We start from the raw sequence: 14,582 nt of genomic DNA on the forward strand, positions 1-14,582 counted from the left end.
ACAGTGGTTGGCCAGTCTCCCATCAGGGGGAGGAATCAGAGTGTTGTTGACAAGGTCATAGGGTCAAATGTCGTTACGGTATAGACCGGTAGAAGGCGGGGAACGTCACACTGCAATCAAAAACCACATTCTAACAGATACACAGCAGCAGGCAAGGCTCACACATACATTTGTCTGTTGACCCACGGAGAGATTATATTGGTGCATTTAGTGTCAGTCAGCTCTCTCATTGGTTGATAGTGCTTGAAGGCAGCTCATTGGTGTAGTCAGTGATGGTCCGCTCAACATTGGTCAAAGGCCGTCGTTGTCTGCATACGGTTCACTCATTGGTCTGTCTGAGAACAGGCTTGTGTAATTAGTGGGTGGAGCCTGCAGTTCCAGATCACTCATTGGTCTGTCTGAGAACAGGCTTGTGTAATTAGTGGGTGGAGCCTGCAGTTCCAGATCACTCATTGGTCTGTCTGAGAACAGGCTTGTGTAAACAGGCTTAGTGGGTGGAGCCTGCAGTTCCAGATCACTCATTGGTCTGTCTGAGAACAGGCTTGTGTAATTAGTGGGTGGGGCCTGCAGTTCCAGATCACTCATTGGTCTGTCTGAGAACAGGCTTGTGTAATTAGCGGGTGGAGCCTTCAGTTCCGGATCACACATTGGTTTCCAGCCCCTGGAGGCGGTCCATCCTCTGCACGTTGCGCTCAATAGTGGCCTGGCACGTGATTGGTTCAGCACATTCTGACAGGAACCATCCCCTCTCGCCATCACGGAGTCGCTCGCCCTCATACCAGCCTGAAAGAGAGACACACACCACTCTCCTTTATTTACCCTTCAGAAAATCACTTCACAGGGCTGCAGGGCCACAGGCCTGAAGGAAATAGTTGCCCTGTTCAAAGCAGGAAGTGAGCACTAGGCTCGCTCTTGAACTCTTAAATGGCGTCCGTTTGATGCACTATTCTGTCTGTTCTACAAAGCCCTTTTACATGAAAGAGATGGTTGCCATGGAGACACAAAGGTAAATTACCTTTAACCTTGAGTGTGTGACTGTGTGTGCGCATCAACACTACACAGATACATCTCTTTCAATGATTTTCCAGGGAGAACAGAAACAAGGAGAAAAAAAACAAGTGAGAGACCAATAAGAGGAGGTGGAAAGAGGGATGACAGAGAGAGAGAGAGAGGCAGGCAGAGAGAGAGAGAGGCAGGCAGAGAGAGAGAGAGGCAGGCAGAGAGAGAGGCAAGCAAAGAGAGAGAGGCAGGCAGAGAGAGAGGCAGGCAAAGAGAGAGAGAGGCAGGCAGAGAGAGAGAGAGGCAGGCAGAGAAAGAGAGAGGCAGGCAGAGAAAGAGAGAGGCAGGCAGAGAAAGAGAGAGGCAGGCAGAGAGAGAGAGGCAGGCAGAGAGAGAGAGGCAGGCAGGCAGAGAGAGGCAGGCAGAGAGAGGCAGGCAGGCAGAGAGGCAGGCAAAGAGAGAGAGAGGCAGGCAGAGAGAGAGAGCAGGCAGAGAGAGAGAGAGAGGCAGAGAGAGAGAGAGGCAGAGAGAGAGGCAGGCAGGCAGAGAGAGGCAGGCAGGCAGGAGAGAGGCAGGCAGGCAGAGAGAGAGAGAGGCAGGCAGGCAGGCAGAGAGAGAGGCAGGCAGGCAGAGAGAGGCAGGCAGAGAGAGGCAGGCAGAGAGAGAGAGAGCAGGCAGGCAGAGAGGCAGGCAGAGAGAGAGAGAGAGAGAGGCAGGCAGAGAGAGAGAGGGCAGAGAGAGAGGCAGGCAGAGAGAGAGGCAGGCAGAGAGAGAGAGGCAGGCAGAGAGAGAGAGGCAGAGAGAGAGAGGCAGGCAGAGAGAGAGAGAGGCAGGCAGAGAGAGAGAGAGGCAGGCAGGAGAGGCAGGCAGAGAGAGGCAGGCAGAGAGAGAGAGAGAGGCAGGCAGGCAGAGAGAGAGGCAGGCAGAGAGAGAGAGGGAGGAGAGAGAGAGAGGCAGGCAGGCAGAGAGAGGAGACAGAGAGAGAGAGGCAGGCAGGCAGAGAGAGAGAGAGGCAGGCAGAGAGAGAGAGAGGGAGGCAGAGAGAGAGAGGCAGGCAGAGAGAGAGAGGCAGAGAGAGAGAGGCAGAGAGGGGGGCGCAGAGAGAGAGAGAGGCAGGCAGAGAGAGAGGGAGGCAGGCAGAGAGAGAGGCAGGCAGAGAGAGAGAGAGGCAGGCAGAGAGAGAGGGCAGGCAGAGAGAGAGAGAGAGGCAGGCAGAGAGAGAGAGGCAGGCAGAGCAGAGAGAGAGGCAGGCAGAGAGAGAGAGAGGCAGGCAGAGAGGCAGAGAGAGAGAGAGGCAGGCAGAGAGAGAGGCAGGCAGAGAGAGAGAGGAGGCAGAGAGAGAGAGAGGCAGGCAGAGAGAGAGGCAGGCAGAGAGAGAGAGAGAGAGGCAGGCAGGCAGAGAGAGGGCAGGCAGGCAGAGAGAGAGGCAGGCAGAGCAGAGAGAGAGGCAGGAGGCAGGCAGGCAGAGAGAGAGGCAGGCAGGCAGAGAGAGAGGCAGGCAGAGAGAGAGAGAGGCAGGCAGAGAGAGAGAGAGGCAGGCAGGCAGAGAGAGAGGCAGGCAGGCAGAGAGAGAGAGGCAGGCAGGCAGAGAGAGAGGCAGGCAGGCAGGCAGAGAGGCAGGCAGGCAGAGAGAGAGGCAGGCAGGCAGGCAGAGAGAGAGGCAGGCAGGCAGAGAGAGGCAGGCAGGCAGAGAGAGAGAGACAGGCAGGCAGAGAGAGAGCAGGCAGGCAGAGAGAGAGGCAGGCTGAGAGAGAGAGGCAGGCAGAGAGAGAGGGCAGGCAGAGAGAGAGAGGCAGGCAGGCAGGCAGAGAGAGAGGCAGGCAGAGAGAGAGAGGGGAGGCAGAGAGAGAGAGGCAGGCAGAGAGAGAGGCAGGCAGAGAGAGAGAGGCAGGCAGAGAGAGAGGCAGGCAGAGAGAGGCAGGCAGAGAGAGAGCAGGCAGAGAGAGAGGGCAGGCAGAGAGAGAGAGGCAGGCAGAGAGAGGCAGGCAGGCAGAGAGAGAGAGGCAGGCAGAGAGAGAGCAGGCAGAGAGAGAGAGAGGGAGGCAGAGAGAGAGAGGCAGAGCAGAGAGAGGCAGGCAGAGAGAGAGGCAGGCAGAGAGAGAGCAGGCAGAGCAGAGAGAGGCAGGCAGGAGAGAGAGGCAGGCAGAGAGAGAGAGAGGCAGGCAGAGAGAGAGAGAGGCAGGCAGAGAGAGAGAGAGGCAGGCAGAGAGAGAGAGAGGCAGTCAGAGAGAGAGAGAGATGCAGACAGAGGCAGAGAGATACGCAGACAGAGGGAGGCAGAGAGAGACGCAGACAGAGAAACGCAGACAGAGAGACGCAGACAGAGAGACGCAGACAGAGAGAGACAAGCAGAGAGAGAGAGAGAGACAGGCAGAGAGAGAGAGAGAGAGGCAGGCAGGCAGAGAGAGAGAGAGAGAGGCAGGTAGGCACAGAGAGAGAGCAGACAGAGGCAGAGAGACGCAGACAGAAAGAGGCAGACAGAGAGAGAGAGAGACGCAGACAGAGAGAGAGAGAGACGCAGACAGAGAGAGAGAGACGCAGACAGAGAGAGGCAGAGAGAGACGCAGACAGAGAGAGGCAGAGAGAGACGCAGACAGAGAGGCAGAGAGAGACGCAGACAGAGAGAGGCAGAGAGAGACGCAGACAGAGAGAGGCAAAGAGAGACGCAGACAGAGAGAGGCAGAGAGAGACGCAGACAGAGGGAGGCAGAGAGAGATGCAGACAGAGAGAAATGCGAGTAACAGTCATCAAATAAAATATATTCATAAAGCCCTTCTTACATCAGCTGATATCACAAAGTGCTGTGCAGAAACTCAGCCTAAAACCCCAAACAGCAAGCAATGCAGGTGTAGAAGCACGGTGGCTAGGAAAAAACTCCCAGTGTAACATACCATCCTCCACAGTCTGTGACACCAGGACCACGTCAGCCACCTGCAGTGACAGCTCATCAGGCTGCTTGGCTGTGTACGTCCTCGTCACCACCACCTGCATGGCATCTGGGACAACAAAACACAACACAGAGTTAAACTCTGGGACAACACCAACACAACACAGAGTTAAACTCTGGGACAACACAAACAACACAGAGTTTACACTCGAACCCTAAAACAACAAACACAACAAAGAGTTAAACTCTGGGACAATACAGACACAACACAGAGTTTACACTCTAACACTGGTACAACACAACACAGAGTTAAACTCTAACTCTGGGACAATACAAAAATAACAGAGTTTACATTTTAAGTCTGGGACAACACAAACATAACACAGAGTTTAAACTCTAATCCTGGACAACACAGTTTACCCTTCAGTCCTGGCTTTTTATTAAGTAACAAACAAGTTGTAGAAGTCATAATACTTGTATTTGATCCGTTAGCAGTGATTTTTTTTAATGTTTTATTAAGTTTAACAGAAAAGCCCTGAAAATGACTCATGTGTTTACTACCAAATGCACAAGAACTGATGAACCATTCAAGCAGTTAAACAGGTTATACCTCCTAATGCTTTACTGCAGGCAAATTACAATCTGGACCTGAAAACCAGTTCACTGCTAAGTTTCAGTCTTTCTCACTAATTAAAGGGATAGTTCCGGATTCTTTGGCAATTGCTAACTAGCGTTAGCAAAATGACTTGAAGTCTATGGGAACAGCGAGCATGCAATTGTTCCTGTAGACTTCCAGTCATTATGCTAACGATAGTTACTGATATTGACTTGCAAAACTACCTATGACTTCCTTCATACTAGACACAGAGACATAAAAACGTCCTACAGTATCCCTTTAAGGACTGATTTAGACAGAAAAGCAGCAGTATTCCAGACCTACAGCTTGGATTTGAAACCCCTTGTCGTCTCCCTCAGACAGGGAGACAGTTCTACTGCTCCACCACTAGGTGGTGGTGTGGGACTACATTGTGAGTTCCACTGACCAGTCCAAGTTTTTATTTTTATTTAAACTAGGCAAGTAAGCTAAGAACATATTCTTATTTTCAATGACGGCCTACTGGGGAACAGTGTGTTAACTGCCTGTGTGTTAACTGCCTGTGTGTTAACTGCCTGTGTGTGTTAACTGCCTGTGTGTGTTAACTGCCTGTGTGTTAACTGCCTGTGTGTGTTAACTGCCTGTGTGTGTTAACTGCCTGTGTGTTAACTGCCTGTGTGTGTTAACTGCCTGTGTGTGTTAACTGCCTGTGTGTGTTAACTGCCTGTGTGTTAACTGCCTGTGTGTTAACTGCCTGTGTGTTAACTGCCTGTGTGTGTTAACTGCCTGTGTGTTTTAACTGCCTGTGTGTTAACTGCCTGAGTGTTAACTGCCTGTGTGTGTTAACTGCCTGTGTGTGTTAACTGCCTGTGTGTGTTAACTGCCTGTGTGTGTTAACTGCCTGTGTGTTAACTGCCTGTGTGTTAACTGCCTGTGTGTTAACTGCCTGTGTGTTAACTGCCTGTGTGTTAACTGCCTTGTTCAGGGGGCAGAATGACATATTTGTACCTACCAACCTTTTGGTTACTAGTCCAACGCTCTAACCACTAGGTTACCTGCTGCCCCAAGTTCGATAGTACTGTCTGAATGTAGGTAGGTAGGTAGGTGTGTGTGTGTGTGTGTGTGTGTGTGTGTGTGTGTGTGTGTGTGTGTGTGTGTGTGTGTGTGTGTGTGTGTGTGTGTGTGTGTGTGTGGTGAACTCACTGGTCCGGTCTTGGTTCTTCTCGTCGTTGCTGCTCTGGCCCAGAGCAGTTATCCAACGAGCTCGCTCATTCCTGTTGAACACACACATCTTTTTACAACACTTTTCAATACTTTCTGTCTTACTTATTAGTGAGTCATTTGTCGTGTTCCGTGTGGCCAGGAAATAAAAAACAATTTAATTTCAGTTTCACTTTCCTTTTTCACCATAGCTGATACTGTCAACCCAGGGGCCTGTTTCAACTAGCGAATCAGTCAATCCTTTTGACTTTTACATTCCAATCATTAGACAGATGTTTTTCTCCCAGAGCGACATAGGATCCCATCCATAGGACAAGCAGGGAACGTATTGAGGTACAACCTCACAGCATCGCACACAACCTCACAGCATCGCACACAACCTCACAGCATCGCACACAACCTCACAGCATCGCACACAACCTCACAGCATCGCACACAACCTCACAGCATCGCACACAACCTCACAGCATCGCACACAACCTCACAGCATCACACAACAACAACCTCACAGCATCACACAACAACAACCTCACAGCATCACACAACAACAACCTCACAGCATCACACAACAACCTCACAGCATCACACAACAACAACCTCACAGCATCACACAACAACAACCTCACAGCATCACACAACAACAACCTCACAGCATCACACAACAACAACCTCACAGCATCACACAACAACAACCTCACAGCATCGCACAACAACCTCACAGCATCGCACAACAACCTCACAGCATCGCACAACAACCTCACAGCATCGCACAACAACCTCACAGCATCGCACACAAAAACCTCACAGCATCACACGCAACAACAACCTCACAGCATCACACACAACAACAACCTCACAGCATCACACACAACAACAACCTCACAGCGTCACACACAACAACAACCTCACAGCGTCACACACAACAACAACCTCACAGCGTCACACACAACAACAACCTCACAGCGTCACACACAACAACAACCTCACAGCGTCACACACAACAACAACCTCACAGCGTCGCACACAACAACAACCTCACAGCGTCGCACACAACAACAACCACACAGCGTCGCACACAACAACAACCACACAGCGTCGCACACAACAACAACCTCACAGCGTCGCACACAACAACAACCTCACAGCGTCGCACACAACAACAACCTCACAGCATCGCACACAACAACAACCTCACAGCATCGCACACAACAACAACCTCACAGCATCGCACACAACAACAACCTCACAGCATCGCACACAACAACAACCTCACAGCATCGCACACAACAACAACCTCTCAGCATCGCACACAACAACAACCTCACAGCATCACACACAACAACAACCTCACAGCATCACACACAACAACAACCTCACAGCATCACACACAACAACAACCTCACAGCATCACACACAACAACAACCTCACAGCATCACAGACAACAACAACCTCACAGCGTCACACACAACAACAACCTCACAGCGTCGCACACAACAACAACCTCACAGCATCACACACAACAACAACCTCACAGCATCGCACACAACAACAACCTCACAGCATCGCACACAACAACAACCTCACAGCATCGCACACAACAACAACCTCTCAGCATCACACACAACAACAACCTCACAGCATCACACACAACAACAACCTCACAGCATCACACACAACAACAACCTCACAGCATCACACACAACAACAACCTCACAGCATCACACACAACAACAACCTCACAGCATCACAGACAACAACAACCTCACAGCATCACACACAACAACAACCTCACAGCATCACAGACAACAACAACCTCACAGCATCACACACAACAACAACCTCACAGCATCACACACAACAACAACCTCACAGCATCACACACAACAGCCTCACAGCATCACACACAACAACAACCACACAGCATCGCACACAACAACAAACTCACAGCATCACACACAACAACAACCTCACAGCATCACACACAACAACAACCTCACAGCATCACACACAACAACAACCTCACAGCATCACAGACAACAACCTCACAGCATCACACACAACAACAACCTCACAGCATCACACACAACAACAACCCCACAGCATCACACACAACAACAACCTCACAGCATCACACACAACAACAACCTCACAGCATCACACACAACAACAACCTCACAGCATCACACACAACAACAACCTCACAGCATCACACACAACAACAACCTCACAGCATCACAGACAACAACAACCTCACAGCATCACACACAACAACAACCTCACAGCATCACACACAACAACAACCTCACAGCATCACACACAACAACAACCTCACAGCATCACACACAACAACAACCTCACAGCATCACACACAACAACAACCTCACAGCATCACACACAACAACAACCTCACAGCATCACACACAACAACAACCTCACAGCATCACACACAACAACAACCTCACAGCATCACACACAACAACAACCTCACAGCATCACAGATAACAACAACCTCACAGCATCACACACAACAACAACCTCACAGCATCACACACAACAACAACCTCACAGCATCACACACAACAACAGCCTCACAGCATCGCACACAACAACAACCACACAGCATCGCACACAACAACAACCTCACAGCATCGCACACAACAACAACCTCACAGCATCACACACAACAACAACCTCACAGCATCACACACAACAACAACCTCACAGCATCACACACAACAACAACCTCACAGCATCACAGACAACAACAACCTCACAGCATCACAGACAACAACAACCTCACAGCATCACAGACAACAACAACCTCACAGCATCACAGACAACAACAACCTCACAGCATCACACACAACAACAACCTCACAGCATCACACACAACAACAACCTCACAGCATCACACACAACAACAACCTCACACACAACAACAACCTCACAGCATCACACACAACAACAACCTCACAGCATCACACACAACAACAACCTCACAGCATCACACACAACAACAACCTCACAGCATCACACACAACAACAACCTCACAGCATCACACACAACAACAACCTCACAGCATCACACACAACAACAACCTCACAGCATCACAGACAACAACAACCTCACAGCATCACACACAACAACAACCTCACAGCATCACACACAACAACAACCTCACAGCATCACACACAACAACAACCTCACAGCATCACACACAACCACAACCTCACAGCATCACACACAACAACAACCTCACAGCATCACAGACAACAACAACCACACAGCATCACAGACAACAACAACCTCACAGCATCACACACAACAACAACCTCACAGCATCACAGACAACAACAACCTCACAGCATCACACACAACAACAACCTCACAGCATCACACACAACAACAACCTCACAGCATCACACACAACAACAACCTCACAGCATCACACACAACAACAACCTCACAGCATCACACACAACAACAACCTCACAGCATCACACACAACAACAACCTCACAGCATCACAGACAACAACAACCTCACAGCATCACACACAACAACAACCTCACAGCATCACACACAACAACAACCTCACAGCATCACACACAACAACAACCTCACAGCATCACACACAACCACAACCTCACAGCATCACACACAACAACAACCTCACAGCATCACAGACAACAACAACCACACAGCATCACAGACAACAACAACCTCACAGCATCACACACAACAACAACCTCACAGCATCACAGACAACAACAACCTCACAGCATCACACACAACAACAACCTCACAGCATCACACACAACAACAACCTCACAGCATCACACACAACAACAACCTCACAGCATCACACACAACAACAACCTCACCTCACAGCATCACACACAACAACAACCTCACAGCATCACACACAACAACAACCTCACAGCATCACACACAACAACAACCTCACAGCATCACACACAACAACAACCTCACAGCATCACACACAACAACAACCTCACAGCATCACACACAACAACAACCTCACAGCATCACAGATAACAACAACCTCACAGCATCACACACAACAACAACCTCACAGCATCAGACACAACAACAACCTCACAGCATCACACACAACAACAGCCTCACAGCATCGCACACAACAACAACCACAGCATCGCACACAACAACAACAACAACAACCTCACAGCATCACACACAACAACAACCTCACAGCATCACACACAACAACAACCTCACAGCATCACAGACAACAACCTCACAGCATCACACACAACAACAACCTCACAGCATCACACACAACAACAACCTCACAGCATCACACACAACAACAACCTCACACACAACAACAACCTCACAGCATCACACACAACAACAACCTCACAGCATCACACACAACAACAACCTCACAGCATCACACACAACAACAACCTCACAGCATTACACACAACAACAACCTCACAGCATCACAGACAACAACAACCTCACAGCATCACAGACAACAACAACCTCACAGCATCACACACAACAACAACCTCACAGCATCACACACAACAACAACCTCACAGCATCACACACAACCACAACCTCACAGCATCACACACAACAACAACCTCACAGCATCACAGACAACAACAACCTCACAGCATCACACACAACAACAACCTCACAGCATCACAGACAACAACAACAACCTCACAGCATCACACACAACAACAACCTCACAGCATCACACACAACAACAACCTCACAGCATCACAGACATCAACAACCACACAGCATCACACACAACAACAACCTCACAGCATCACACACAACAACAACCTCACAGCATCACAGACAACAACAACCTCACAGCATCACACACAACAACAACCTCACAGCATCACACACAACAACAACCTCACAGCATCACACACAACAACAACCTCACAGCATCACACACAACAACAACCTCACAGCATCACACACAACAACAACCTCACAGCATCACACACAACAACAACCTCACAGCATCACACACAACAACAACCTCACAGCATCACACACAACAACAACCTCACAGCATCACACACAACAACAACCTCACAGCATCACAGACAACAACAACCTCACAGCATCACACACAACAACAACCTCACAGCATCACACACAACAACAACCTCACAGCATCACACACAACAACAACCTCACAGCATCACACACAACAACAACCTCACAGCATCACACACAACCACAACCTCACAGCATCACACACAACAACAACCTCACAGCATCACAGACAACAACAACCACACAGCATCACAGACAACAACAACCTCACAGCATCACAGACAACAACCTCACAGCATCACAGACAACAACAACCTCACAGCATCACACACAACAACAACCTCACAGCATCACACACAACAACAACCTCACAGCATCACACACAACAACAACCTCACAGCATCACACACAACAACAACCTCACAGCATCACACACAACAACAACCTCACAGCATCACACACAACAACAACCTCACAGCATCACACACAACAACAACCTCACAGCATCACACACAACAACAACCTCACAGCATCACAGATAACAACAACCTCACAGCATCACACACAACAACAACCTCACAGCATCACACACAACAACAACCTCACAGCATCACACACAACAACAACCTCACAGCATCACACACAACAACAACCTCACAGCATCACAGATAACAACAACCTCACAGCATCACACACAACAACAACCTCACAGCATCACACACAACAACAACCTCACACCATCACACACAACAACAGCCTCACAGCATCGCACACAACAACAACCACACAGCATCGCACACAACAACAACCTCACAGCATCACAGATAACAACAACCTCACAGCATCACACACAACAACAACCTCACAGCATCACACACAACAACAACCTCACAGCATCACACACAACAACAGCCTCACAGCATCGCACACAACAACAACCACACAGCATCGCACACAACAACAACAACAACCTCACAGCATCACACACAACAACAACCTCACAGCATCACACACAACAACAACCTCACAGCATTACAGACAACAACAACCTCACAGCATCACACACAACAACAACCTCACAGCATCACACACAACAACAACATCACACACAACAACAACCTCACAGCATCACACACAACAACAACCTCACAGCATCACACACAACAACAACCTCACAGCATCACACACAACAACAACCTCACAGCATCACACACAACAACAACCTCACAGCATCACACACAACAACAACCTCACAGCATCACACACAACAACAACCTCACAGCATTACACACAACAACAACCTCACAGCATCACAGACAACAACAACCTCACAGCATCACACACAACAACAACCTCACAGCATCACACACAACAACAACCTCACAGCATCACACACAACCACAACCTCACAGCATCACACACAACAACAACCTCACAGCATCACACACAACAACAACCTCACAGCATCACACACAACAACAACCTCACAGCATCACACACAACAACAACCTCAGAGGGACACAGGTCAGGTTTCACCAGGTAACTCTACCTGCCACCTCGCCTGCCCACACCAAAGGAGAGAGGAAGATTTAGAGAAAGAGAGAGGGGGTGGCCAGAGAAAAGGAGAGAGGAAGATTTAGAGAAAGAGAGAGGGGGTGGTCAGAGAAAAGGAGAGAGGAAGATTTAGAGAAAGAGAGGGGGTGGTCAGAGAAAAGGAGAGAAATAAACAAACAGGTAGTGATTTATAGAGGACTGAACGAGATTGACGGATAAAGAGAGAAAAAGAAAGCCTGGGTGGAAAGAGAATGAAAACATAGAGGGAGAGGGGATAGAGGGGGTGGCAGTCTGTCTCACCCCCACCGTGGACAGCCAGCCAGGACCTGTCTCACCCCCCACCGTGGACAGCCAGCCAGGACCAGTCTCACCCCCCACCGTGGACAGCCAGCCAGGACCTGTCTCACCCCCCACCGTGGACAGCCAGCCAGGACCAGTCTCACCCCCCACCGTGGACAGCCAGCCAGGACCAGTCTTACCCCCCACCGTGGACAGCCAGCCAGGACCTGTCTCACCCCCCACCGTGGACAGCCAGCCAGGACCTGTCTCACCCCCACCGTGGACAGCCAGCCAGGACCTGTCTCACCCCCACCGTGGACAGCCAGCCAGGACCAGTCTCACCCCCACCGTGGACAGCCAGCCAGGACCAGTCTCACCCCCACCGTGGACAGCCAGCCAGGACCAGTCTCACCCCCCACCGTGGACAGCCAGCCAGGACAAGTCTCACCCCCCCCCCGTGGACAGCCAGCCAGGACCTGTCTCACCCCCACCGTGGACAGCCAGCCAGGACCTGTCTCACCCCCACCGTGGACAGCCAGCCAGGACCAGTCTCACCCCCACCGTGGACAGCCAGCCAGGACCAGTCTCACCCCCACCGTGGACAGCCAGCCAGGACCAGTCTCACCCCCCACCGTGGACAGCCAGCCAGGACCAGTCTCACCCCCCACCGTGGACAGCCAGCCAGGACCAGTCTCACCCCCACCGTGGACAGCCAGCCAGGAACTGTCTCACCCCCACCGTGGACAGCCAGCCAGGACCTGTCTCACCCCCACCGTGGACAGCCAGGACCAGTCTCACCCTCCACCGTGGACAGCCAGCCAGGACCTGTCTCACCCCCCACCGTGGACAGCCAGGACCAGTCTCACCCCCACCGTGGACAGCCAGCCAGGACCTGTCTCACCCCCAACCGTGGACAGCCAGCCAGGACCAGTCTCACCCCCACCGTGGACAGCCAGCCAGGACCTGTCTCACCTCCCACCGTGGACAGCCAGCCAGGACCTGTCTCACCCCCACCATGGACAGTCAGGACCTGTCTCACCCCCCACCGTGGACAGCCAGTCAGGAACTGTCTCACCCTCCACCGTGGACAGCCAGCCAGGACCTGTCTCACCCCCCACCATGGACAGCCAGGACCTGTCTCACCCGCACCGTGGACAGCCAGGACCTGTCTCACCCGCACCGTGGACAGCCAGGACCTGTCTCACCCCCCACCATGGACAGCCAGGACCTGTCTCACCCCCACCGTGGACAGCCAGGACCTGTCTCACCCCCCACCGTGGACAGCCAGGACCTGTCTCACCCCCCACCGTGGACAGCCAGGACCTGTCTCACCCCCACCGTGGACAGCCAGCCAGGACCTGTCTCACCTCCCACCGTGGACAGCCAGGACCTGTCTCACCCCCACCGTGGACAGCCAGGACTGAGTAACTGAGCAACACAGGTCATGTATCACACTGCTGGGGGGAAATACACACGTTTCTCAGCGTGACTGAATGTTTGTGCGGCTGTCTGAGTCTAACGGAGACGAGGGAATGACATCTGTTCACTGCTGGCCTTGGCAGTTGGACGGACGGACAGACGGACACACACACACACACACACACACACACACGCACACACACACGTAGGGTTCCCAAGATAAAACATGCCAGCTGAGGTATCAGAACTATCAAAATACACACCCTCATTCATATATTAGTAAAGGAGCCAATACACACCCTCATTCATATAGTAGTAAAGGAGCCAATACACACCCTCATTCATATAGTAGTAAAGGAGCCAATACACACCCTCATTCATATAGTAGTAAAGGAGTCAATACACACCCTCATTCATATATTAGTAAAGGAGCCAATACACACCCTCATTCATATAGTAGTAAAGGAGCCAATACACACCCTCATTCATATATTAGTAAAGGAGCCAATACACACCCTCATTCATATAGTAGTAAAGGAGCCAATACACACCCT

The 14,582-nt window shown here is 50.8% G+C and overlaps 1 protein-coding gene across 1 annotated transcript in view; it reads right to left on the reverse strand.

The window, feature by feature from the left end:
• Nucleotides 1–493: 493 nt before the first annotated feature.
• Nucleotides 494–14,582, reverse strand: part of LOC135538630 (rho guanine nucleotide exchange factor 26-like) — a 38,490-nt gene continuing 24,401 nt past the window's right edge. Inside the window, exons 3-5 of the mRNA XM_064964502.1 lie at nucleotides 5,685–5,755; nucleotides 3,891–3,995; nucleotides 494–783 (exon numbers count right to left, since the gene is read on the reverse strand). Coding sequence (XP_064820574.1) covers nucleotides 641–783; nucleotides 3,891–3,995; nucleotides 5,685–5,755 — 319 coding nt within the window. The 3' untranslated portion in view covers nucleotides 494–640. The remainder of the gene's footprint in view (nucleotides 784–3,890; nucleotides 3,996–5,684; nucleotides 5,756–14,582) is intronic.

This window comes from Oncorhynchus masou, unplaced genomic scaffold (assembly GCF_036934945.1).
Source record: "Oncorhynchus masou masou isolate Uvic2021 unplaced genomic scaffold, UVic_Omas_1.1 unplaced_scaffold_993, whole genome shotgun sequence".
Lineage (NCBI taxonomy): Eukaryota > Metazoa > Chordata > Actinopteri > Salmoniformes > Salmonidae > Oncorhynchus > Oncorhynchus masou.